Consider the following 25950-nt stretch of genomic DNA (forward strand, 5'->3'; position numbering starts at 1 on the left):
TTTTTTGGCCGGGCAGTGTATTAATACACTAAAGCCTCCTAATACTTTGCTTCAAATAGCTAATTTTTTAATAAGAGGTCATCTACATTTTTGCCATATACACAAAAATGTTTGCCAGATCTCAGAAAACAGTGAAGCTGAATGTGTGTTGCCCTATTTCCTGCCTGTCATTTTTGATATTAGTAATTCTAATAATTATGAGTGTTTGCTTTGTCCTCTTTCCTCTGAACCTCTGTTCTTTCTTCCTGTTACAGGGAGGATGCTCAGGCACCAAAGAGAGTATCATGGGCAAAGAGTAACACCGGCTCTGACATCATATCCAAGAATGGCACGCTCTCCTCCATAGCAACCAGTCCTCGCCCCCGAGACCCCCGCCAACCGAACTACCACTACCCATACTCCCCCGCGTCGACTTCAGACACCGGCTCAGTTATCCATGCCTACCAGCTGCGACCCGGAGAAGCCAACACACTGCAGGGACTCCCCGGGTACAACAGTGGAGGCACCCCATCACGCAAACATAAGAGACCCCCCAGCACAAACGGGGTCCCTCCGCAGCTTCTGAGGAGCCCTATGGTCGCCAACAGGACTGAGGGGGCTCAGCCTCAGGTGCCCCCTCCACTCGCTGTGTCCCCACAAATGAGCTGCTCCACTCTGACACGCCTTGGAGCTGTAGCCATCATGGTGCCTGCGCAGAGCCAGGCCGGCTCGCTGGTGTAGGCCGGCAGGAGGACAGTGATTATGGATAGAGAGAAAGTATGCCTTGGAACGTAAAAGCACTTTCTCTGTGAAGACTTAAAAGGATGTGAGAGAAGAAAATGTCTCGCAGGTACCTTTTTGGTTTGTTCATTTCAATTTCTTTTTGTAAGAAATATATTTTTTATTTACACTCTTATGAAGAGATCTTTAATGATATCCAGTAGCTTTAGGATTCTTAGGCAGTGTACATAAAAGCCAATGTTTTCAAGAGAGTTGCTGACTTACTACAGTTTATGGATTTATTTCAGTGCAGTTGGCAGTTTGCTTAGAGTTCTGCAAAATATATGCTGGCCAAATTTGTATAATAACTTTAATGATACAAGTGTATGATTTCATTTCATTTGTGTAAAGATCACTTTTCAGTCCCTTCTCTCAGGCTAAAGGCACTATGTCAAAATCACAATTCAGGTATTTCAAATGTTTCATTATTGTTTTCTCTGAAACACATGTACGTGTTATGTGTTCACGTAAAGGTTGTTTTATTTAACCTACTGCAATATCAGTATGGTTCAATGACTCTGATGTCTGCTGGGAGGACATTTATAAGTATTTGCCTGTTACGGTAGTTGGAATGTAACCAAAAAATAGTAGAACATGTTGAAGTTGATGGTTTCTTACTATTCTGTTCAAAGGTGCTTGTTTTAACTTGATATAATTACTGTAAACATACAAGGCCGCCAGTAAGTGAGATTATATAGAATCAAACTTCCTGCTGTTGGTTTTGTTTGTTTTCATGTAAGTGTATGCAGCTCTGATAAAAGATGTGGCAGTAAGCTATGCTGAAGGTTACATGTAGCACTTTTACTGCAGCTTTGATTGATCTTTTTTTTTTCAATAAAGTATTCTGGAGTGTTTGATTTTAGCATGACTCATCATAATCACTTTACCTATAAATATATTTTTACTCAGGCAAAAGAGATGTAAAAAATACCCAGTTAAGTGTCAATAAAAAGGCTGATTCCTTTTGCAAACTGATATTATTTTATTTGAAGTGTAATCATTTGCAATGTGACATTAATACATAACACATAATACCCAACCCACATTTTTATCTGGGGCATTTCAAATGTCATGGATGGGTAACAATTCAGTAACCTTCACTATAATTGAGATCTAAAAGGCCACTTAAGGCACAGAGATGCTGAGACTGCATGTAATATACATCTGTGATATACAGTGGAGAAACACACCCTTTAAACACCCCAGTTTGTATTAAATCCTTTAAAAGAAAGGAAAAAAATCCCAACCTCTTGTTACAGTTTCAGTGAATCTGTAGTAAGGAGTAGCTATTTTTTTTAAATAGAAAAACAAGATTACAACTTTTTATTCACACTAGCAGCTTTGCAGAAAATGTTTCGATTACAAATCAAATCAAGACCTTTTTCTAAACTATTCTTAGGATATTAAAACTACCGGAGGTGGTCTCTGAAAAGGTGGTGTAGACACCAGCACATTATCAGCAAGGTAAAGGGATTGACAGGATATTTTGTACATGTCTGACCCGAAAAAGATCAATACTACTGAATTTGGTGGTCCCATGCTTTCTCTAGCACTGCTTATCAGGTGGAACTCTGGGTACAGTATTTCATGCTCCCTTCCCGACATAACAGTGAATCCTTACTGCTTCACCAAGCACCACCATCAGGTCAAGTTTTTACTATGCTTTATGACCAAATACAAGTTTGGATGAGATTTCACACAAGTAACACATGTTAGCATGCTAACAGGCTAAGCTAAGATGGTGAACTGGGTAAACCTCAAACCTGCAAAACATTAGCATTCCTCTGCAGAGCTAGCATGGCTGCACATCCTTGGTGTTCTTTCTGCCAAACATTGTTACTGTTCATCAGTTGCAGTCTGTACTTAGATAAAATATGCTGCCTTTTTATTGTACTTAACTTCAGCTGTCTTTTGAGTTGAATGTTATGTTTGTATGTGAAATATGCAATTATTTAGCATTTTTAAGATGCTGTATAAGCATTTATTTTTGTAATTGTAGCCTGGAATTTAATTAGTGCTTATAGAGGAAGTGTTGGACATGAGGAAACGTTGACCTGCAGGTGGCACTACATGTTAAGTAAACTGGGGATTGCCAATGTCATTTGGATTCGTCCTTTTTGAACCACAGCTGTTGTATGAAATTTTGGATTTGTCCTCTTTGAACCACAGCTGTTGTATGAAATCTGCGTACATTGTTAAATTGTCATCCCTTGGGCCTTGCTGCAACAGAGTAGTTAAAAAATAGAAGATAATAACCAATATCACTCTAGGAAAACCTATGCTTTACTGACTGGTTTACCACATGTCCTTAAATGACTTTTAACACTTTAAGAAACCAGTGACACAGTAAGAGGAAGAAACACCATAATAATATGGTCGCTATTCAAAATCACGCAAACATCCAGGGGAAAACATTTATCATGATTCTGTCAGCAGATTACGGGAAATTATCATCCTCATCACTTCGTTTGTGCCTTTAGGAGAGAAAAAAAAAAGAGTATGAGACACACAAACAAAACAAGCACATCAACAGTCTTAAACAAAAGGACATCTGTGAGATTATAATCTGATTCACAAGAAAAAAACAGACTAAGGCCAAGCTTAAGAAGGCTCACCCTCGAGGATCTGATGCACTCTGATGTCTCGGACAAATTGCTGCACTGCATAGTCTTTCAGGTAACCGTAACCACCGTGCATTTGGAGAGCATCGTTGCAGATCTGTGAAATGGATTAAAAAAAATTAAACAAGTATAAAGATTGGGTTTCAATCAAAACAATTATTACTGAGTGTAACTTACATTGAAGCACTCATCTGTGGCGAAGAGTTTGGCCATAGAGCAGAGAGAAACAGCATCAGGTCGATTCTCCTGCAGAGCTGTGGCAGCTTCACGCACCAGAAGGCGGGACGCAACCAGCTTGGTGGCCATTTCTGCCAGTTTGAACTGAAGATACTGCACAAATGAACACACACACGGTGAAACACGACAGCAAATTTAAGGAAAACTTGTTATCAGTGGCAGGAACCATGACCTAATACTTTGGATGTGGGATCCTCTAACCTGGTTGTTGGAGAGTGTCTCCCCAAACTGCTTGCGCACTAACAGATGATCCCTCGCAAGCTGAACAGAGGCATGTGCAGCCCCAAGAGAACAGGAGGCTGTTGGAAGAGAGTTTATGTAAAAACTGTAGATTAAAAAGCGGATGATGTTCATGTTGAGATAACAGCAAAAAAAAGGATTTAGAGTTTGTTTCCATTTGAATTTAACTATTGTTTTTTTTTTTAAACAATAGTTAAATTCTCTTGAAAAGTTTAATAATCGTGATTTAAAGTCAATATTTAACCACCTCAAGTCTCCACTTATGCAGACAATTTGTATTTAGACCTATGAATTTCAATGATCAAGATGATTGCAGTCTTTTTTTTCTAGCTATGGGTATAAATTACATATTTGGGCATCACTAACTGCTTAATACTTGGATAGTGTTTTCCTCCTCACCAATATTAATTCTGCCCCCATTCAGGCCTTTCATGGCCATGCTGAATCCTTGTCCTTCCTCACCGAGCCGATTGATGACTGGAACGGCACAATCCTCAAATATCACCGCCCGGGTCGGCTGGGAGTTCCAACCCACCTTCAGAGCAGAGTAAAACAGTTACTGTGACTGACTCCTGCCCTCTAGTGGCTACCAGGAAACACTAGCTCCAGAGCATAAACATTTAAGTCGGCAGTCAAAGAACTTTACCTTTTTTTCTTTTTTGCCAAAACTGAGGCCTGGCGTTCCTTTCTCTACCACCAGACAAGAGATGCCTTTAGGTCCTTTACCTCCTGTTCTGCACATCACAACATAGACGTCTGTGTCTCCTCCACCACTGATGAAGGCCTGAAAGTCACAGACATGTTTCCGGCTTACTGTTTGTTCTTTTGACAAAACTATTAACCATTATGAATGCCTAAACACCAGACAAGAGAAAAGACAGGTGTGGAATTACCTTCGAACCATTTAGGATGTAATGGTCCCCTTTCAGTTTAGCAGTGGTCAGAAGTGAAGCAGCATCACTGCCGCTGCCTGAAGTGAAAATCACAGGTTTATTGTGATGTTGACTGACACATGTCTAAATAACTATATTATACTTAGTTTTTTTACATATAAAAAGGACTGACCTGGTTCAGTTAGACAATACGAAGCAAACTTTTCCATCATACAGAGATCAGGACAGAACCTCTCCCTCTGCTCATTATTGCCAAAAGTGTCGATCATCCAGGCACACATGCTGCAAAGAAAACAGCATAGTGTGAACGTGTAGGCAAATACATATAAAAACCTGAGTCACGGTTATAATTTATTATTATACAATTATTATTAATTTTAGCACTCATTATCATAAAAAGGGGTAAAAATGTAACAGTTCTGATAATTTGCCAAAAGCATTACTATTTTATTTTAATTTATTGAAGATGTAAATACATGTGTTGTGAAAGCCTTTACTTTAACCATCCCTTTCAGGTACAAAACTTGAAATTGAGGCAGCAAATTTGGTTATTTGGGCCCTACACAATCAGCCTCAAGTCAACCTTTATCGAAGAAATCCTTTCTCCTCACTTACACATGCCAAAACAAATCATAATTGAACCATATATTAATTACAGGTCCAAGTTATTTATGAAATATGAAGGGTTTGTACTTGTGGATACTGATGTAAGCTGTAGTGCTGACACATCCTGTAGACAAAGCCTCAAAGATGACCGACGTGTCCAGCCGAGAAAGACCAGATCCTCCAACTTCCGGCTGAACGTAGATCCCACCAAACCCCAACTGGGCTGCTTTTCGCATCGTCTCTACTGGAAAGATTTCCTGGGTGAAAAAAAAAAAATACCCATACATGTTTATGTTATTATAACTATAACTTATATACTGATACATGCAGGTTCTCCACAGTTAGGTATGAGCTGAAGTACCTTTTAACAAGCCAAAATTCCAGAAATACAGCAATGAGAGCTCAATTTTAGGATGTGGTATTTCCCTTGTCTCAATACAGAAACTAGATATTTTACAGGTGCTTACTATGGGACATTTCACCATCAGCAATACTTGCATTTACAGGGAGTTTCCTGGGGGATGGTGTAGTACAAAGCATCAGCTGACTAATACACTCCATGGCTTGCACAAAAATACCTTTTGGTCCCACTCTGCCATGTGTGGAGTCATCTCATTGGCAGCAAAATCAAAGGCCACTTTTTGAAATTCCTTCTGTTCATCTGTGAGTCCATGAGCAGCTGTCAACAAAGAACAGAGACCATATTATAGAGGTAAGTATGGAAAAGATCATATTTCATCATGCACAAATACGGTAATATTATGTGTGTTTTCTTTATTACGATAAAGTTTATACAAACCAGCTGTCGTGTATAGCTTCAACCAGCATAGGATGCAGCAACAAGAAAGCATAATAGGAAACTAGCAAATTCCCTGACACGACCTTCATAGGAGTGGGGAGGTGCAAAACTAACCAATGACAGCTAGGAACCGGTAACTGTAATATTAATATATTGTAATGGGATGTGTGATTTTACTTCATTTAGTTGTATTCACAGTCAATCTTAAATACCAACAGCGGTCTGTTAGCTAACGAAGTTCAGTGCCATTCAGACTTTCTTTCACAATCACACACAGCTGCCATATGACGTTAAACTAACGCTCACAGTTTCAGTTTTCTGGGACTTACGGTCAACACAAGAAGCTATTCCTCGTCTCTGTGTGCTTCTGTTAAAATATAAACGATGGTTCTTGCAGATGCTGGTGCCTAGTCTGGCAATCCTTGCTAGACGTCCGACGGTCGCCATGTTTACCTCCACAGTGTAGTGGGATATGTTCGTTATGTCACACTGCCGCTACCGCCTCTTATTCTTGGGCTTTAAAGCCGGATGGCATTCAGCATGTAAAGCGCAATAACGCCATCTTTGGGGTGCAGGAAAAACAACCCTGTTGCATACTTATTCAGTTCCTCTCTTGTAAACTCAAATACATTTATACTGATGCTCATAACTGTTGAGAATTATAGTTTCGTGTTGTTCGTGAATGTATGTTTTCGACAGCTGGACATTGGTGGTTCTCTGTGGAGACTAAGAAATGTAGGTCTAGCTTTTACAACACAAACGGAAGTAGCTGGTAAATAAATCTAGTGCACCAATACGTTTGTTGACGTCAGGTGCTGCTGGTTTCAACGCGGGTTTTGATGGTTGAATGTTTACCTGGAACACTGCTCAGCTACAGGTATGATTTACCACTGTTTTATCAGAGGTTATGCACTACAGACAGAGCTGCATTATAATCTGTATTACTTTGTAACTGCCTGGCGCGTTTAGATACACGTGTTGCCAAGAGTTCTTAAAGCTAGCTAGTCTCTTCAATCCATGCACCGGTGAAGTTAGTTTCAATATGGACATTCACTAATTAATACTCAGTTCTTTTTCTCAAATTGCACATACATTCGGCAGTCAGTTGACATTTAGCCTGCACCCGAGCACTCGTTCTTAACCACAGGTAATCATAGGGACCATCATTGTAAGTAGCCTACAGTTTAAATAACACACACATCTATGTTATTTTCAATGCCTCCGTTCTAAATTGATAATATAAGTGTGTACATTAAGCTAAAACATATACAATGATATGTCAGGATTTGATTTTATGGAAATATGTTAATAGAACATTCAATTTATTCATCAGTTTCCATACAACACAGATACACTTCACAAATAGGAAGTACTTGTTTGTTTTTTATTGACATTGAAGTTGACATGGACGTACCCAAAATAAATAGAAATGTCTGTCAATGGTCATTTATTCATCATCCCTAAGTGAAACCCAGTGGTTATGAGGGAGGACTCAGATGTGAGCTAACCATCCTTTGAATGAAGGAGAAGAAGAAGAATCGGAGGATGAAACCCTCTTTATTGTTCACACACATGCACACAGCAGAGCACACACAGTGAAATTTGTCCTCTGCATTTAACCCATCCTATTACTAGGAGCAGTGGGCAGCTGTTGTACAGTTCCCCAATTTGTGAAACTCAACCCTGTTATGGACACTGCTCTATGTTTTTTGTGTCTTTATAGACTGTGAGAGATGGCACCAAAGACGAGGGCCAGAGTCAGTAAAAGAACAGCAAGTTCAGGTAAGCAAAGACAATTTGAATAAAACTTCTTGTCTGGTACATTATTTTGTAATGATTGATAATTATTGCTCGAACAATAGGCAAAGTCAATGATGATGATGAAATGGTTGGAAGCAAGAAGAAAGCTGCAGCTTCTGTTGAGCCTTCAAAAAATAAAGACAGCTCAGAACCTCCACAGTACTGTCACTGGCTGATGAAATCTGAGCCCGAGAGCCGCTTTCAGAATGAGATTGACCTGAAGGTACAGAGCCTAATCAGCACAGCCTGTTTTCTAAAACATGTGAGTGGGCTGCACTTTGATGCATGTGGTTTCATCCTGCAGTTTGGGATCGAGGATCTGAAAGCTTTGCCTGATCAGACTGGCTGCTGGGACGGAGTCCGCAATTATCAGGTTAAGCCACACAACTACAGCTACTGCTATGAAAGCTGTTAAAGTATTTTTGATATTTTTTTGGTTTTATTCTTCCCTCTGTTCATTGAATTATCCATAATCTGCAGGCACGCAACTTTATGAGGCAGATGAAAGACGGGCAGTTGGCTTTCTTTTACCACAGCAACTGCAAGGAGCCGGGGATAGCAGGAATCATGAAAGTAAGTCACTCTCTCCCCCTGCTGATAATATTAAATTGATTTAAACAATGCTAGACATGATATTTAGCTGGATTTCTTTTTCTAGATTGTGAAGGAAGCTTATGTGGACCACACTCAGTTTGACAAGAAAGATGTCCATTTTGATGCAAACAGTAAAGCAGACAACCCCAAATGGAGCATGGTAAACCCCATTTAGGAAGAAAAATAATAGATGAATTCATATAATAATACACCATAAAGGTTAACCTTGTTTTTGTTTATCTTTCAGGTAGATGTCCAATATCAAAGAATGGTGAAGCGTTTTATTCCTCTGTCTGAGCTGAAAAAATACCACCTTCAGCACCGAGCCAAAGGAGGGCCTCTGAAGGACATGTCACTCTTTACCAGTGCCAGGCTCTCTGTGCAGCCTCTAACCACTGGTAAGTGAACGCATCTTTCAGTGTGCATTGGGCTGCCTATGAACCCTCATTCTTTCCTTTTTCTCTGCAGAAGAGTTTGAGTTTATCCTGACTTTGGAGGATAAGGAGCCTTTGTGAGGATTTGGACCAGATGACTTTGTGGGACAGTGAAATCATGAAGCAACTCATACAGCACTGTACTGTTTATTTTTTTTGTTACCAAATAATAAATGTGTTTTTGTCAAATGATGGTGATTTTAACTATACCTCTGGGTGATGCTTAGAAACAGCATACAAAGCTTTTGAATTGATAGTAAACAGTAGCATTATATAAGCTTGTAATGTTTTTTAGGGTTGCCCTTTGCTCACAGAAGAGCTACGAGCCTTCTTTTATTGCCATTATTCAACTTGTGTATAGCAGCAGGTCTATTTCACAGTCTACACACTCTTTCAATTTCCATATTAGGTTGTTATCACATGTCCAACTTTCATGTGGTGTTTTCATTATGGTCCATCATCCTCACCAAGTCTGTTAAGGTTCATCATGTCGCAAACGCTGACATTTCTGTAAAACAACAGAGTCTGAGATCTTCCATTTGGCATCAGTTTATTTCACTTCAGGGACAAGGAATACTTGATTAGCATTTTGCAAAAGATAGATAGTTCTACTGTAACTCTTTCTCTGGTTAAAAGACTAAACGTATGTTAAAGAGGCAGGAGGATTTCATTTGCTTGGTACACTTATGCACAACTTTCAAGTCTAATAAAGATGTTACAGAGGATTTCATACTATCAGACCATAATACAAACACTCTCCTTACACCACTGGAATGCCGATGCAAAGCATATGAATGGTCATTATGTGGCACCGTGTACTGTATAATCAAAGTACACAAGCTGGAACGGGATAAAAGGTTTTAGCTGGTCATATTTACAAATCAAAACAGGACAAATGTGTTCAGCAAGATAAAGCAGTGCAAAGTGATCTCAGATTTCTCGACCTTATAACAGTGTTAATGAAGGAAGGAATGCATTTATTAAAAGGTGGAATGTTCGAGATACATTTCAGAAAATGCATGAGAAATTCAGTTGCATTGATTAAGGGATTAGAAATTAATTTACTCCAAAAAAGCATTAATTAAAGTAACAGACAGCTTAAAAATTCAATAATATCACATGAAAAGTTTTAACAGTGGATATTTGCAACAGATGATTAGTTTGATTCCCATAAAGAAAAGAAAAATGCATTATTGAAGGACAAGACCAGCAGACTGAAGCTGCTTCAAATGCCTCATGCAAACTGTTTCATTGTTCACATACTGCATGTTTTACTGTATGTCGGTCTCCCTTCTTCCTCCCTTCACTAGCAGCGGCTACTAATAAAACAGCTGCTTCACCAGGTGTAGTATAATTGACGGTACCTCCGAGTCTAGTGGAAGAAGACTGGAGGTCTGCTGCTCTCTACCCGCTCTCCTCCTTCGCAGCCTGTTCCAGTGCGCTCTCTGAGGCAGCCGAGCCCTCGAACCTCTGAGAGGCGATGGCCGCCTGATGAGACATGCTCTTCCTCACCACGTCGCCTTTCCTCCACAGTGTGATTTCCTGCATAGGTTAGGGGTGGAGAGGAGCAAAGGGTTTGGGATTTTTCTTAGACTTAATATTGATTGGTCCTCGTGTTGCTCTTGTTACTGATCTCTCTTTAAAAAAAATCACATTATTTATATTTGTCTATCTACTGTAAGGTCTCTCCTTTGCCAAAACACACATGCCATTGTTAACTAGAGTTGATTACTTAAATCGGTTGTCTAGTCAGTGTTGTATATTTATTTATATACATCATTTATGTATGCAACTTTGTGATTTGCAATACAAACACATGAAATAAATAAAACATTTAATTTATAGCTAAATAAAATGCTATACTGACTAAAATTATGTTTAACAAAAAACAAGATAACAATTTTAAAAGAAAGAAAAAATAGCACTTGTTCACTGCCTAAATGACATTTAAATTGCTGTTTACTCCAACCAACAGACCAAAACTCATATATTTAATTCAGGAGAAAACTAAAATAAAACAGAAAAGCAGCAGGAAAAAGAAAACATTTCGCTTTAAGTTGACAAATAACCTAAATGACGACTTACTGGGTTATAAAATGAATCAATTAATCAATTTACGGTTACAAAACTATTACTGTTTTTGCAGGAAGTATACAAAAATCAACCTGTAATGCTATTTTATGCAGACAGAACGTCATACATTAATTCAACCTTATAAAGAGGAGCTGTTTTCAAGATTGAATTTGTCCCCTTTATGTAGCTGAGATCTAACCCTTAATGTATTTTTAAGGCCTAAAAACCTTTTACTCAGCTGCCTACAAGTAGTATGTAGAGTAGTATAATTGGGGAACAGGTTGTATTCGCAAAACTAATTTCCTGTATTAAATGTTCTTCTGATCTCGTCTTTTCCATGCAGCCAGGGGTTCATGACCAATGTTCATAATATTCTTTAGAAGTAGGCATTATTGAGATTATTATTAAACATGTATCAGAAACCTACCTGCTGTTTGAAGTAGCGTCTCTCCTCCTCGTCAATCAGCACCAAGTTCAGGTAGTAGCGTACAGAGAACTTCTTGTTGATGTCTCGCATTGTGGGAGTCAGATCATAACCAGCCAGAAATAATCGGATGGGAATGGACTCTCCTGAAATATGAAATACATTGTCAGAGGTTGGATAATATAAATATTCATTAAGTAAGATATTTCATTATTAAAATATCTACAATTACTAATAAGTGCTGTTTACCCCTGACAGGAGCTCCATCCATGATCTCGTATTTGGCGATCGTGTCGTTCTCATGGTACACACTTGGGCCGGTGCCTGTCGTCTCACGCTTGATGATGTCAATCTCCATGTGCTTAATCTTAATCCTCACCAGCAGGAAATAGATCTTCCCCACAATTACATCTTTCAGATGGTACCTAGGGGGCAAAGGAAGACACAAGCAGAAAATGAGAATGAGGGCACTTGATAAAAAGTAATTTAGAAAAAGAACTGTGCACTGATGTTTGTTTTAGGGTTAGGGTTCAAACCTGGACTCTAACACTTGCCATTGACTGAAAGTTTATAGAGACAGCAATTATATAATTTTTAAAAATTAGGAACAATGAAAATAATTGATAGTGGAAACCCTAAACTCCATGACTGATGTGGTCAGGCACTCTCTGAAACACATTAGACCCACTATTCTAAACTCTTACACTAACGCTTGTGTTTCCTAAAAGCCATTTAGGGACACTGTTTATTTTTGGGATTATTTTCTGAACTGAATTTCTAATGATTGTTAACTTTGGGTTTAAAAATGTTATTTCTAGAAAACACACTCAATATATAAACAAAATGTTAAACTTAACAGTTGGTTCATGTACATTTATGGATTATTCAATAATGGGGTGTTTCAATCCTACAAGTCTTACTTGGATTTGTTGTACTCAAACTCAATGTGCAGACAGTCCTCAATGCCAACTTCCATTTTAATGGAGGAGTTCAGTTCTGGGTAGGTGCTCAGTGTGTGGACCACAATGTCCATCTCTTTACTGATGTCATTTAGTCGTCTGGTCACCGTGGCACGAAGAAAATATCTGAAAATGGAATACAGAGCCTTTAAACAATACTGTTCCACATCTAACCAATAACCTATATGAGGAACAGTAAACTTAGGCAACATCAGGTTTTAGTTAAAATGTTCAGTTTAAATACGTAAGGTTAAAGAGTGACACTTACAATCATCTATTACACAGCCTATAAACCAGAGTAAATCATCAAACATACCTTAGCTTGACGTTCTGGCCTGTGTAGGACTCGTAAGGTTTTTCCACATGAGTGAACTCAAAATCAAAGGTTTGCGACTGAGTTATTTCACCCGGTCTTGCAAGATCTTTCACCAGGGAAACAAACTCATGATGGTTTCCTCTGTCGTAATACAGCTCTAGAATAGAAAGAAGTTATCAACAAACAAAATATAGGATAAGCCAACTTTAGGTTCATTTACGCCTGAAATTGGAAACTTTCAAAAGGCTCAGATGTTGTGATTACAGTTTTGGGCAGATAAAATATAATATAATGGGCCACTTTGTCTATCTATCTTAATGTTACGTTTGCCGTGACCGTTGCAATTGATGATTCCCCATGTGGAAATGACTATTCCATCAACAGTTTGAGATTAAACTTCAATATCAAACTTCATTGTTTTGTTGCACTTTAAGTGATGTATTGGCACCTATCTATAATGTACTATTGCTTTGAGATATTGTGGGGAGGGTGTTGCTATATTTCTGTCATAGTCATGGCAAAGGTCCAATTGATGATACCAGACAGTGCCTGGCCCCAGATTCTGCCTCTCATACCAGTCTACAATCTTAAGAATAGGCTTGCAATATTTGTAAAACCCAGAAGATTTTTAAATATAATCCATTGATTTTTCTAACTATTCTGCTAGCTGAATGATAAAATAATAGTTTACACCAGTTGGAAGCATATGGGTTCAACACAAACATGTAATTAAAATACTTCCTCCATGTCTTCACTTTGGGGAGATTCGGATGTTAAGCTCTGTGACTTTAATGTTATGATAGTTGATAACTTGACAAACACATCTCTTTACATTACACAGAAACAGTTCATGTTTGCCAACTACATATGCATAAAGAGATAAGCGTTGTTTTTTATTTTATTCATATTGTATTGAAATGCAATGTTCAGTTCCCACTTCCCATACCCATCATTTGTACAGTCCCTATTTCCTTATGTCATTACTTTCATATGTATATACAATAACATGGGTGTTTACACAGGATTGGCTATAATGTATACATGTACATGTTATTTGGGTAATTTCTGAAAACCTACCTATTTGGCCAACAAATTCAATTTTGATGCCCTGGTGCTCCAGCCTCTTTCCGGGGTTCTTCAGTGTGACATTCACTTTTCCACTCACAGTCTCGCCATCATAGAAAAGAAAGTATTTATCTTTCTTTCCATCTTCACTTTTGTGTTCAGCTTTCTTCCGCGTTTCAGCGTCATTCAGGACCACATCGATTTCTGCACTTTGCCCAAAACTAAAGAAACTCATCTTGCTTATCGTAACGCCTTGTTAGCAAACTAATACAAAAACCCTTCTGATGTTTTAAACTAGAAAACACCAAACACACAATAAGGCCTGTGTACGACCTCAGTTCCCTTTCGGAGCACAAAACACACTATTCAACATGGGAAAAGTCGACGATATTGTACAGAAAACTCCACATTAGCTACATTTCCATACCGACGAAGCAAAATAGCAATATGATGGCGCAAGGAAAACGCACAATAACACGTCCATCAGCAAATTAGCCGCTTCCCTTTTTCTTCTATTGACCTAAATATCTTCAGTGAGCGGTTTACAGAGGCCACAAACTAGTCTGCTCCGTGGTGATCGCAGGTTTCGCTGTGTGAATTTATTTTACATGTTTGTTCTCTGTAAGAAAATACGTTGAATGTTGTCAAATGATCAGGATGTACGCCACCTGCATTAGGTTAACTACTTCCGGGTGGGTGGTTTTCAAAATAAAACCTGGTGATGGTTTCTGAAACCGGAAATAAGGCCTTCTTTATTTTAAATTTATACATGTACAAAGTAATGGAAAAAATAAGTGTTCATGCCCGTTTTGAGAATAATGTAGCAGTCCCCCACTGAAATCAAAGTCATGAATTCATATTGTTTTACTTTTTCATGTAATGGAGACACAATAACATCGTTTCTGTGAATTAATATATTTTGAATAAATGTATTCAAATTGCTATATGAAGACTCTGTCTATAAAGCCATACCCCACGGTAATGGACCTCTATCCTCTACCATAAACATTACAATAACATCTTCTCTTCTATTTGTATACTATTATAATGTTCCTCTATTTTTCTTGAATATTGTGCTTGCTTCCTATTTCCTTTAATTTTCTTATTCTATATTTTGCACTGATAAGGCAAAGCAAATTATTTTTGATGTGAATAAAACAGAAACCTACTTGGCAACAAACCTATTTCTGACTCTTTATAGTTGACAAACTACTTTATTTTGTTAATATGTTCCCATACATTTTCTTTCTTTCTTTCTTGACACCAGCCAATGTCTGAATGTTTCTAAGCTTTCTCAAAATCATTCTGACAATACTCATGAAACGTTTGAGTCTTCACAACATTTAAGGTTCAAACGTATTTAATAGTAACAAAATAACATGAACATAAAGCATTAATAACAGAAAACAGTGGACATTTTACAACATTTCCTGAGTTGTTACACAAATCATTGACACTAATGTTTGAAATGACAGGCTCAACACTGTTAACACGCTGAACAGTAAATACTGTAAATGTATTTTCAACAAACAGTTTTAATGCAGTATTTACAATAAGGTATGGAGTGCAATGTATGAAAATCAAAATAAAATGTATGTATTTATTTACATTAAATACTGAGTCAAAACTGGACAATATGTCCAATACTCAACAAAATAATTAGTAAAGCACAGAAGGTCACTTATACACAGAAACAGCACTCCAAAAATCATACTTCACCACCTTTATAGTACATATTGACTTTGCAGCATATTGGGATATATGGTATTCAAACGCACAGGTTACTATGTACTTGTTTAACTTGTTATCATCGGTGAATATAAGAAAGGCTGATAAATTGTGCCTTCTGAATTTGAGTTTATCAGCCTTTTACAGTCCGCTGCCTATTGCCTGTATAATGACAGTATATACAAAAAAAGGGTTCAACTCTTCCCAACGTGAAACAAACTTAACGGATTTATCTTATGAACAAAGATAATGTAAAGGAGTTTATTGTATTTATTGTAAAACAATTTCTATGTACTCAGTAAAAAGTTTAAGAATTATAAAATAGGATTTGTTCCAAAAACTGTGAAGGAATGTAGCTCCCAGCATCTTCTGAGATGACACCGCGGGCAATTATCAAACTCCACAAAGTTGCAAATGTGTCAAAATAAACTAAACTTGTAAAAAACTAAGCATTTAAATCAGACAGAGACTGAAATAAAAAATGCTACCCAGTTATAAAAAAACAAGAAGTAGGGCAACAAAATGATATTAAAATACTTTGGCAATCTGTTGACTGGATTTGATGTGCATTAGGGAATAATGTGCCATTTCACACCTCAAACTTTACCATCCGGAGCATCATTGTAGCAAGTTAAGATCCACAGTTGTATTTAAGTCATGGTTCCATGTTGTCCTCCGTCTCAGCTGTCAAATTATGAATGAAGATTTGTGGCGAAAATGGCCCTGTGAAGGACAGTAATTATGAATTGAGTATTCACAATGGACACTGAGAGTTTCATTTGCTATGTTTGTTCTCCAGATTGTGTTTACCTCATCTGCATTTCCATATTCAACACCATCACTCTGTGCTGGCCAGTTGTAGCTAAAAGAAATAGGATAAAAACACATAATAAAATAGCACATCTTAACGTGTTGTGGAAATTAAAGACGGAATAACATATTGCCCCTTTCCTTCTTCAAAGCTTATACTCACTTTTCGTTATGCCCTTTTTTAGAGAAGCATCCACGCCTCAGGGAATGACAAATGGAAGCAGCCAAACAGAAGAAAACCACCACTGCACCAAATGACTTGAGGAAAATCCCGAGGTAGTCGACGTCATCTGTAAGAGGACACAGAGTTAAGTTGCCGGAGATGTGTCAACTATTATGATCTGATATCTTTTGTGGGATTGAAAATATCAATATTTAGACACTCACAGACTTCCATCATTTGAGAGGGACACTGTGCATATCCGGCATCATTCTTTGCCTGGCAGTAGTACTCCCCTGCGTCCTCCTTTCTCACTCTTCGAAATTTCTGACAAGACAATTTCAGCATTTTTTCAGTGCGATGACAGACAGCTGCATTGTCAACACATTTCTAGTGTTGATTTGGCTGAGGATACATTTTTATGTCATATGAAAATGTGTTCAGTTTCATGCCTATTATTGTATTTATGTCTGTGAAGTAAACACGTAACCTTGGCTACGGATGCAGTATTATCTTTCTTACATTTGCCAGTTTTAGGTTTAGCTTCCTCTCTGGCTATCTTTTCATGCATGGAGTAATCCTGCTATTAGTCATACGATGGGGAAGGTTTAATTCCGATTTTCACATTTACATTAAATAAGCTTTAATATATCCCTGATACTAAAGAGTCCCATCCACAAATAGAACATTAAAAGAAAAACGTGAAACTACTTGTTTTATATTTGACTTATGTAGATTTCTAATATTATAGTAAAATAATTGTTAACTATTGCTAGTCCTAATCCCTGTCTTTCTCACCAGGCCTCCAGTGTCAGGGTTGATGCTGTAGGAGGTGTTGACCAACTTGGGGCTGCTTTTGGGGTCCTGAGCGAGCTCCTCGTTGTTGTGGAACCAGCGGTACAGAGGAGCGGGGAAGCCCTCGTTCTCCAGACATCGCAGCTCGGTGGATGTTCCAACTGTGACCGCCTCAGGCACACTGCACCGTGGTACAACAGGTTTCACTGCAAACACACACAGACACAAATCAATCCACTAAAAGCACTGACTGTTTTTGTCATTGATTAACCTTTTGATTTTGTATTCATGTATTTATATAATCAATCGTAGCACAAAACATCTAAGTATGTTAAATAATCGTTGCTGGTAAAGCACAAGCACTGACTGACTGAATTAGTGTAACATACTTCTGCCTGAAGTTCCATATTTACAAATGTTCATCTAATAATTTGACAAGGAAGCAAATAATCGGTCAAATTGTTCCTTAAATAAAAACATGAATTTAGATTATACAGTTTTAATATAACCACTGAAATGCAATTATAATTTTCTGTAAATGTGTTAATGCGCAACACGGTAAATTTAGATGTATTGTAAGTCAATCCTAGCCAATTCAGTAATGTATGGTTCCCACTAACAATACCTCTCACTGCAAGACTAATAAGTATCTCATCAAAGTCCCTTTGATCATCGATGGCGGCCACTTCGCAGCGGTACTCTGCAGTGTCTGAGCGGGTGGCGTTGAAGATCAGGATGTTGGCTGTCTCTTTGAGCTGAGCTCTTTGGTCCAAGTCCCCTTTTAAAAGAGGAAAAAAACACTTTACAATTGCTCATTCATATACACAGCATGACTTCAGAGTTGGGAAAACAGAATTCAATGCCAAGTTCTTTCAAGGTGCCATTCATTCTGCTAAGCTCTGAGTCCTGAGACATTACTTTGAAATGCTGTGGTTGAATGGTTTCAAGCGGTTTACCTGCTATCCTGTTTTGAAAGTACACGTAACTGGGGACACCGTTCTTAATCTTTTTCCATTCAATCCTCGGGTTGTTTGTTGAGATGGACTCTATTAAACAGGTCAGCTCGATTGCTGTGGGGGAAACAGAATGCATCAGGGAAAGAAAAGCTACTTTCACTAAATAGGTTAGAGTCTTTTTTCTGCAACTTACGCTCAAACTCATTCGCCCACACAATCTTGTCCGTGGTTCGGAGGATTACCCCAAATGATGATGGGATGAGACCTGCAAAATAAAAAAGAAGACACTTAATGCTGAGTAACCCTGATGGCACACACATGCGTTTTCATTAGCAGACATTATCAACTGGGCGTGTTGCCTAATAACCAGTGGATTAGAGTGATAAATATAGAACCTCTCAGAGATCCTGGAGTAAACATTTCTTATTAATCTCTTCGTATTTCTTGTTAAAAAGACAAACACACCTGGGGCCGAAATATCTATGATTTAAAAACGTTTTAAATTTAAAACGGAGTCCTACAGATTTTTGGAAAGTATTTGATTTTGGTCCTTTATAGGGATAATTGGATAATAACTTGGCTGATGATGAAACATGGAATAAGAGAGCAAGTCTTAAATGATAAATCACTGCAATAAAAATATGTTGTTGTTTTTTTCATTATTTGTTTATTCTTATGCAATGCATATTGAATGAAACCATGGTGAAAGTCAAAGTGCTGACTCTCAGCTTTTTTGCTTTTGACACACCCTGGAGAGCCAGTGTGGGAGGAATATTAGACAGTCTCTACAGTTTGGGGGACAATGCAGCAAGAGAATAAGCATAATCATTCAATAGTCAATCATCTGACCCAGTCTAACTGAGCATTTGTTTCAATTACTGAAGACCAAAGGCAAAAAGCTCCTGAAAACACAAGTCAAAACGGATAGCGTTATAGTCAAATGAAGTAAAATAGAGACAAGGCTCTCAGACACTAAGTGGAAATGGTTGTCTGAATGAAATCTGAATTGAAGCGTGTGAACATCTGTAATGCTAGTTCATAGATATATCTAGTATTTGGATGACAATGTGCCTCTGAGGAATAGCTGTAATTGGTTAATGATGACACTCATTAGATTAGAACATTGTGAACTATATTGCTTTTATTTAATTATTTCAGGTTTAGTGAATGCACTTCTTCCCTAAATGGTTACACTCATTTACAAGATAAATAATTTATCAAAATCCCTGAACAAAACAAATCAGGAACACGAAAATAACTTGACAGTGGGAAAGTGCTTAAATTGGAAGCATATTTAATCAACCGTCGTGTTTCCCCCTGGCACAAACAACACATGAGATGTACTTATTTTAAGGTCATTGCTTGAGTGCACTGCTTTAAGCAATCAGTGTTATTTTGTAAATGCCAGTTTAATGGCAAGGGGCATAATTCTCAAGTTTCGTCAAACATGGGCCAGCAGAATGCTGATTTAAAGGGAACATGATTGAGCGTGGAGCAAAGAGTATGCAACAACGAATTAAGAAAATGTGGAAATTACAATTTATAGTGTACACATAATTCCATGTGTCTGATTTAATATGCTGATGATAAACAAGTAGGTTTCCACCTTCATCTGGTACCCCATACTCAACCTAGTGTGTTGATGCCACTGCCTAAAGCAATAATTACTGGGTACACATGCGACTTACAGCACCCGTGCTGAGTAATGAAAGCATTATGGCTCCCTGTGGAGTGAGGGGTTTTAAATGATGGCTGGAATTAGATAACAATAATTATCCAAGCAGGCCTTGTACAGACATCCCCTCCTGTTTGCCCAAGGCACTTTGCATTCTGACTAACTATCTATTTATTCAGATCAGCCACATTACCGCACCAGTGACCCTGTGATGTATGGTTAGCAAGTTAGACGATGAAATTGATGAAAATGTGTGTCCTTCCAAAGCATCCGTTCATATAGCACAGCTGTGGACACTGACTGAGGAGATCTGACTCCCAGGTCTCAGCTTCCGTCTCTGTTGCTGACTTTCCCACCCTGTACATCAAGAAGCTATATTTAGCCCAGCTGTGACACACAGAGAGCTCGTCCAACAAATGCTCCCTTGGCATATGTGAGACAGACAGAAGAGTTGAGGGCTGAATCTACAATGGAGGCAGAAACTGTCCTCATACCGCAAGTTTACATGACCAAAAAAAGGGGCCAAAACTAAAACCACAGCGCTTTTGTAACTTGGGCTTTTGATAGAACCTGCTACGAGCACACTGCAGAATCATTACATTACATTACAACAACAAACAGTGATAATTTCATGGGTTGCAACATGGAAGTGTGTAATGTGTTATTCTAAGTTTACAGGAAATTCGTTTTTAATAATGATGTTCGGCTGAAACACTCTGTAACAAAACCTCCTTGGAGGCGACCTTTGTTGCATGTCACCGTCATCTCTTCTCTCTTTGGATAAACATTTCCAAAACAAACAACTAAATGTTCCATAAAAATCTTTATTTTTTCAGTCCACAATAACTCATACTTAGAAGTTGGAGTATGGTGCATGGAGACTAGAGTAACAACAAAAATGGTGTACCAACTGCACAATCAGGCACGTTGTTGACATAATGCATTTTCTTTACAAAGTAGGCCGTGGGAAAGTATAACCACAGTCAATTAACATGACAATGTGTAGCTAATTACTAATACAAGCTTAGAATAAAAGCATTCACACAACAATGGTTGGTCCCCCGGTGACACAATGTAGGCTTAAGAGAAAACAATATTTTTGAATTACGAAAATAATCTCAGCGCTTGCTGGAAAGCAAATATAGGCTCAATTTTAATCCCTGTTTTTTTGTAGTGAATAGACAAAGTAGGTCTCCAGTCTGTTCTGAGAGAAATGTGCTATTAAATGGCCACATTCTGAAATCCTCTTATGCACCAAAGATGAAAAAAACATGCCTATTACTGAAACAAGACAAAAATAGTTGAACCGTGCATCTATTTCCCAGACATTCCAGTGAAGTCACTGCAAATATGCTGAGGGCAGAGATAGCTGCCAGCAACACGGAGAGGTGTAAGGACCAAGGACCATTGGGATTCACATAATACTGTGAGTGAAAGTTTCAAAACTACTAATGACTCCATTAGAAAAGTTTGAGGTGTCCATGTTATCCTAAGGACATGAGACAATGTAGGAAAGGGACTTGAAATCTGTTGCTTTGTTTTTCCAAAGACATTGCAGGCAACACAGATGACACTGATTAGGAAGAAGTACTGACACTGTAGGACCCCAGCAGACTGAGATATAGCCTAGAGTAGCTCCAATAGGTTTGATAAGAGATAATAATAAGATAAGATTCAACTTTATTGTCATTGCACAGAGTAAGTACTAGGACAACGAAATGCGGTCTCTGCATTTGACCCATCCTAGTGTTAGGAGCAGTGGGCTGCCATTATGTCGGCGCCCGGGGAGCAGTGTAGGTAACCAGTGTCTTGCTCAGGGACACCACGGTGGCACTTGGTCTTTCGGGGACTTGAACTGGTGACCTTCCAGTTCCCAGGCCAAGCCCCTATGGACTTTGCCACCACCGCCTGATCTTTGCATTCCCATGTATGTGCCACATTTCATTAACTGATCATAATTCTATATCTAGTGTAGATACCACAATTCACAAGATACCACATTTGTAAGGATGATTTAGTGGGGGAATTCACCATTAATAATTCTTTCATTTGATTGACTGCTATTGCCATCAAGAAAACATTTGAATGAATTGAAATGACCACTATTTGCTAATTAATTAATGAATTAAAGGTTATTTAAAAACAATAATTTTAAGCTCCTTTTTTTGTTAGCAATGATTGTTAACTGAAAATATGTGGGTTTTGGTATTAAATGGTAATTTAATACATTTCCGTGCAATTTTCAAAAAAAAATGTTAACAAAAGAATAAATCTTTCAATAATAATAACATCTGCAAATAAACCAATGACAAAAATAATAAGTTAAGGTGGAATGATGTTTCCAGCATTAAAGTTCAAATTAAATAAGTGAAAGGATGAACATATTTTTTCTCCAAAAAGTTTTAACATATGCACAAATGTGTGCAAGTTAAATGAAGCATTAATTTAAAAAAAACCTATTAATATTAATTATCTAAACCTAAGGGCAGTCTCAAACTGGAGGGCAGAATTTAAGACTGTTAACATTAATCTAAAACCTAGAATTATTTTGTACAATCACTAACATAGAAGCACGATAAAAGATTCAGTGAGCTACATTAACAGACTGAGTTTCAGAACTAAAACATACTGACAAGAAAATAAAAAAGGAAACTTTGACTGTCAAAAACATAATAAATGAAGCCTTGCCTTGTCTGGCTGAGCCATTTGATTAAGCATGCAGAGGAGCTGGGTCAAAGGTTCACCACTTACTGACGAAATGGCCCAATTTTTACCCCGCAGCAGGGTGACCTCACACCAACAGCAAACACCAGGGGTAGATACAACACCCAGCATCAGTAACATTGATCAGCTCCAGCAAGCCAGCTGTTCTTGTTGGTCAGGGATGATGAGGAGGCATCATTCTCTCCAACCTCCAACACCCCATGGGTCTGATTCTTCATTTTCAGCACACTAATAACACCACACTCACCATCATCAATCAGCATGTGACCACTAAAGGTCATACACACATTCTTGGATGGGATTCAATCTGGATAGAGAGATGGCATTTTAAAGGTGGATTTAACAATATGAACCTTTATACATGTGATTGTATTTTATTAAGCTGCATGTGCAATGCACAGAGTACAGTAGATGCATTTTATTTGAAACTCTCTTGCAGATGATATGATTTATGTTAGCCTTCATCTAAGGGCTGACACGACAGGTCTCCTTGTATGTCAGCATGTGTTTGCCTTTTTCTTTTACCGAACGTCAGGCTTTGTGTTTAGTCCTGTAAATGTTCTGAGAATAACTCGCTGGTTTTCAACGACTCTGGTTAGCAAACCAATCCAACCGTTAAAACGTGAAAGACGCTCTTACAACTACGTATTTTTTCTCGTTTCACTTACATTACAACAACATATTGTTAACGTAAACAGAACAATAGCCCTACGAATATGCAAACGCAAAAAAAAGCATTGCATACCGATACATCTTTCTTAACAATGCACAATATGTTTTTGTCCGGCTAACGTATGTGTCGTAACGTTAGCAGTGACAACTCCGCTACAGCGTAACCGCACCTCGTACAGCGCAACAACGTTATCGTTATAGCATTATGAGTAAGGAAGATTAACTTACCTAAGCTGCTGTACACAACAAAACAAGCAATGAGTCGCGCAATCGCCATCTTGCAGTGTCTCATTTGTCAGTGACAGTAGCACACAGTCAGCACCTCTGAGAGGTGATGTTCACGCTATAAGGATGGGGGGCAGAACAGACTGGTGGATGTTGCCATCGACGAGTTTCCATAGCTACAAGCATAGAGGGGAAAGAGCCCTCAACGCTGCCTTACAGGCAGTAGGTGGAGCCTAAAAGTGTATGCTCCTCCTTTTCAAGTTAAACATAAATACATGACAATTATCTCTTCCAGTCTCAGCTTCAATCTTTATATTATAATAATAACAATATAACAATAACAATTCTTAATGTATTCCTTATTTGTTTATATTGCTGACGTTTAGTCATTTGGTTATGATCAACTAATTGTTTCACCTGTAGGTCTATTTTTATATTTGCTAATGGTGTGTGTTCAAAAACATCTTGGTTTCTAGGGTAAGTAACAACAACTGCCCCAAAAAAAACCAGAGCATTTACGGTAGTATTTGTATTTTCAACTCGGGTGGAGTTTAAAATACAGTAATTTCCTCTGAACTTTCGTGGACTAGAAAGTATGCGGGAATAAGAGAGTAAATGACTTAAGTAAATACAATTTCCTGAAAGTTGTCAAGTACATGTACTATCTATCAGTGTCAAAGTGTTGTTGCCTGTAAGACCACACTGAGGGAATCAACAGCAATTACACTCACTACAAGGGCATCAGGGCGGAAGATAGCGGATTCGCACACAGGAAGTGCCTTCCCATCATAGTGCCAGGCATTGATCTCTTTTGTCAACACCATTTTCTCATTTCGACCAGTACTCATGTGCAATCATTTAACAAAACAAATATTACCGAAATCAGTGATTATGCAAAATATTAAATTACATTTAAAGATGAGCAGAATGTTGTGATAGCTGAATGTGCATAAGCTTAGAAGCATCCCCTGTTAGTAAATACTGTGGATCATTTAATATTCAATTAATGTAAAGTTGTATATATTTCTATTGCCTTCAGACAAAGCAGCTGCTTAGATACCTGAAAATAAACAGCAGGTGGCAGTGTAAAACCAGACATTATTGCAGCGTCCACCACTGTACGTCAGTCAAATTCACTTAACTGCACCTTATTTGAGCATTTGAACAATAATGATATTCATATGAATTGTTTTCAATTGTATGGTTCTTCCAAAAAACTGTTATGTTTTAATATATGTATATTCTTAGTTGTAAAAAACACAAGTTAAAATAAAAACAAAAAATAAATTAGACTGATATGTGTTCCCTTTGAATACAACTCTAGTCCTCCCATACTAATACATACAAGGGCAAAATAAAACAAGTCATGTTTCCCCATTTGAATCTTCCTGCAAACCATCCTGCCTCTCACCGACCACTGTTGCAGTTTTGGTATTGTATGTTGCTAAGCAATCCATCCCCCGTTGCCCCTACTGGCTGCCCTTTATTGCATCTCATAGATCAGACTCAAGGGCCTTAATTATAGTGTAATTTCAATGTAACATTTACATCAAACTTGGGAAATTCTGAGGAGGAAATGGTAATGTTCAACTTGTGTACTTAAGTAAATTAAGGTGAATCTCATTCTCAGCTAACTAAAGAACACTATTGCAGTTGTTGCTTTTCCTTAATTTCCTGCAGTATGCTGTTTTTTTTGTACCTCAGTTCCGCATTTATCACTGTGGATGCATTTTTTTAATTATATGAATAATGTAATAAAAAATGTAGTAATAATATTTTCAATACGAAAATGCCACAACAACTTTCTCAATTTGGTTTAACTTTTCCCAGTCTCCCTCTGTCTCTCTCCTTCCAGCCACATTCCCACTACCCCAAGCCCCTGCATGTCTATTGTGCTTGGTCATTCTCCACCTGTCCACCAGATGCCCTCGCACTTTCCTCATCCTGGTAACTTGAATGCTCACCTGTGTCTCATATCCCAATTACTCAGTAGTATACCAGATTGTCTTTTTTGCATTGTGTAGAAGCGTTTAAGCCATACCGCTGTTTAGCCTATAGCCCCTGTGTAGCATGTCACACATGTATATTCTGTAGCCCCTTTTTTTTATAGCTTGTAGCCCCTTTTTAGCACCTGTGTAGCTTGTAGCACATATGTAGCCTGTAGCCCCTGTTTAGCCTGTGTAGCACCTGTGTAGCCTAGACCTTGTAACCCTTCAATAATGAGTTCAGCCTTGGCCTGTAGTTTTTAACCTTTTGTATGTAACCTGTACCTTGTAGCACTCTGCCTGAAGCTTGTATCCTGGAGCCTCTGTAGCTTGTATAGCCTGTAACTGCAACCTGCTCCTGCGTCCTTCCGGCCATCCTCTGGACTCTGATAGACCTCTG

The 25950-nt window shown here is 38.2% G+C and overlaps 5 protein-coding genes across 6 annotated transcripts in view; 2 read left to right on the forward strand and 3 right to left on the reverse strand.

Moving 5' to 3' along the window:
- Positions 1 to 2841, forward strand: part of esamb (endothelial cell adhesion molecule b) — a 44797-nt gene extending 41956 nt beyond the window's left edge. For both annotated transcript variants that reach the window (XM_063906444.1, XM_063906445.1), the window contains one exon: positions 255 to 2841. In XM_063906444.1, the coding sequence (XP_063762514.1) occupies positions 255 to 720 (466 nt within the window). In that variant the 3' untranslated portion in view covers positions 721 to 2841. The remainder of the gene's footprint in view (positions 1 to 254) is intronic.
- On the reverse strand, positions 1722 to 6789 carry acad8 (acyl-CoA dehydrogenase family, member 8). Its single transcript, XM_063906447.1, has 11 exons — positions 6485 to 6789; positions 5935 to 6035; positions 5444 to 5613; positions 4923 to 5032; positions 4751 to 4827; positions 4504 to 4641; positions 4257 to 4392; positions 3819 to 3916; positions 3558 to 3710; positions 3375 to 3477; positions 1722 to 3233 (listed from the first exon to the last, which is right to left on the reverse strand). Exons 1-11 carry the CDS (start codon positions 6600 to 6602, stop codon positions 3178 to 3180), a joined length of 1260 nt encoding a protein of 419 aa, XP_063762517.1. The 5' UTR covers positions 6603 to 6789; the 3' UTR covers positions 1722 to 3177.
- thyn1 (thymocyte nuclear protein 1) lies at positions 6700 to 9172 on the forward strand. Its single transcript, XM_063906449.1, has 8 exons — positions 6700 to 7032; positions 7879 to 7937; positions 8018 to 8178; positions 8260 to 8328; positions 8436 to 8528; positions 8614 to 8709; positions 8797 to 8947; positions 9018 to 9172. Exons 2-8 carry the CDS (start codon positions 7889 to 7891, stop codon positions 9062 to 9064), a joined length of 666 nt encoding a protein of 221 aa, XP_063762519.1. The 5' UTR covers positions 6700 to 7032; positions 7879 to 7888; the 3' UTR covers positions 9065 to 9172.
- A 344-nt stretch (positions 9173 to 9516) lies between these two features.
- vps26b (VPS26, retromer complex component B) lies at positions 9517 to 14505 on the reverse strand. Its single transcript, XM_063906448.1, has 6 exons — positions 13833 to 14505; positions 12756 to 12912; positions 12401 to 12565; positions 11730 to 11905; positions 11484 to 11626; positions 9517 to 10525 (listed from the first exon to the last, which is right to left on the reverse strand). The coding sequence occupies exons 1-6, from the start codon at positions 14053 to 14055 to the stop codon at positions 10388 to 10390; spliced, it is 1002 nt and encodes a 333-aa protein (XP_063762518.1). The 5' UTR covers positions 14056 to 14505; the 3' UTR covers positions 9517 to 10387.
- Positions 14506 to 15215: 710 nt separating this feature from the next.
- Positions 15216 to 23738, reverse strand: jam3a (junctional adhesion molecule 3a). The gene is made up of 9 exons (XM_063907291.1): positions 23569 to 23738; positions 18463 to 18534; positions 18270 to 18383; positions 17939 to 18091; positions 17317 to 17519; positions 16746 to 16845; positions 16522 to 16648; positions 16359 to 16410; positions 15216 to 16271 (listed from the first exon to the last, which is right to left on the reverse strand). Exons 1-9 carry the CDS (start codon positions 23630 to 23632, stop codon positions 16236 to 16238), a joined length of 921 nt encoding a protein of 306 aa, XP_063763361.1. The 5' UTR covers positions 23633 to 23738; the 3' UTR covers positions 15216 to 16235.
- Positions 23739 to 25950: the final 2212 nt, after the last annotated feature.

Source organism: Eleginops maclovinus, chromosome 18, assembly GCF_036324505.1.
Source record: "Eleginops maclovinus isolate JMC-PN-2008 ecotype Puerto Natales chromosome 18, JC_Emac_rtc_rv5, whole genome shotgun sequence".
Taxonomy (NCBI): Eukaryota; Metazoa; Chordata; class Actinopteri; order Perciformes; family Eleginopidae; genus Eleginops; species Eleginops maclovinus.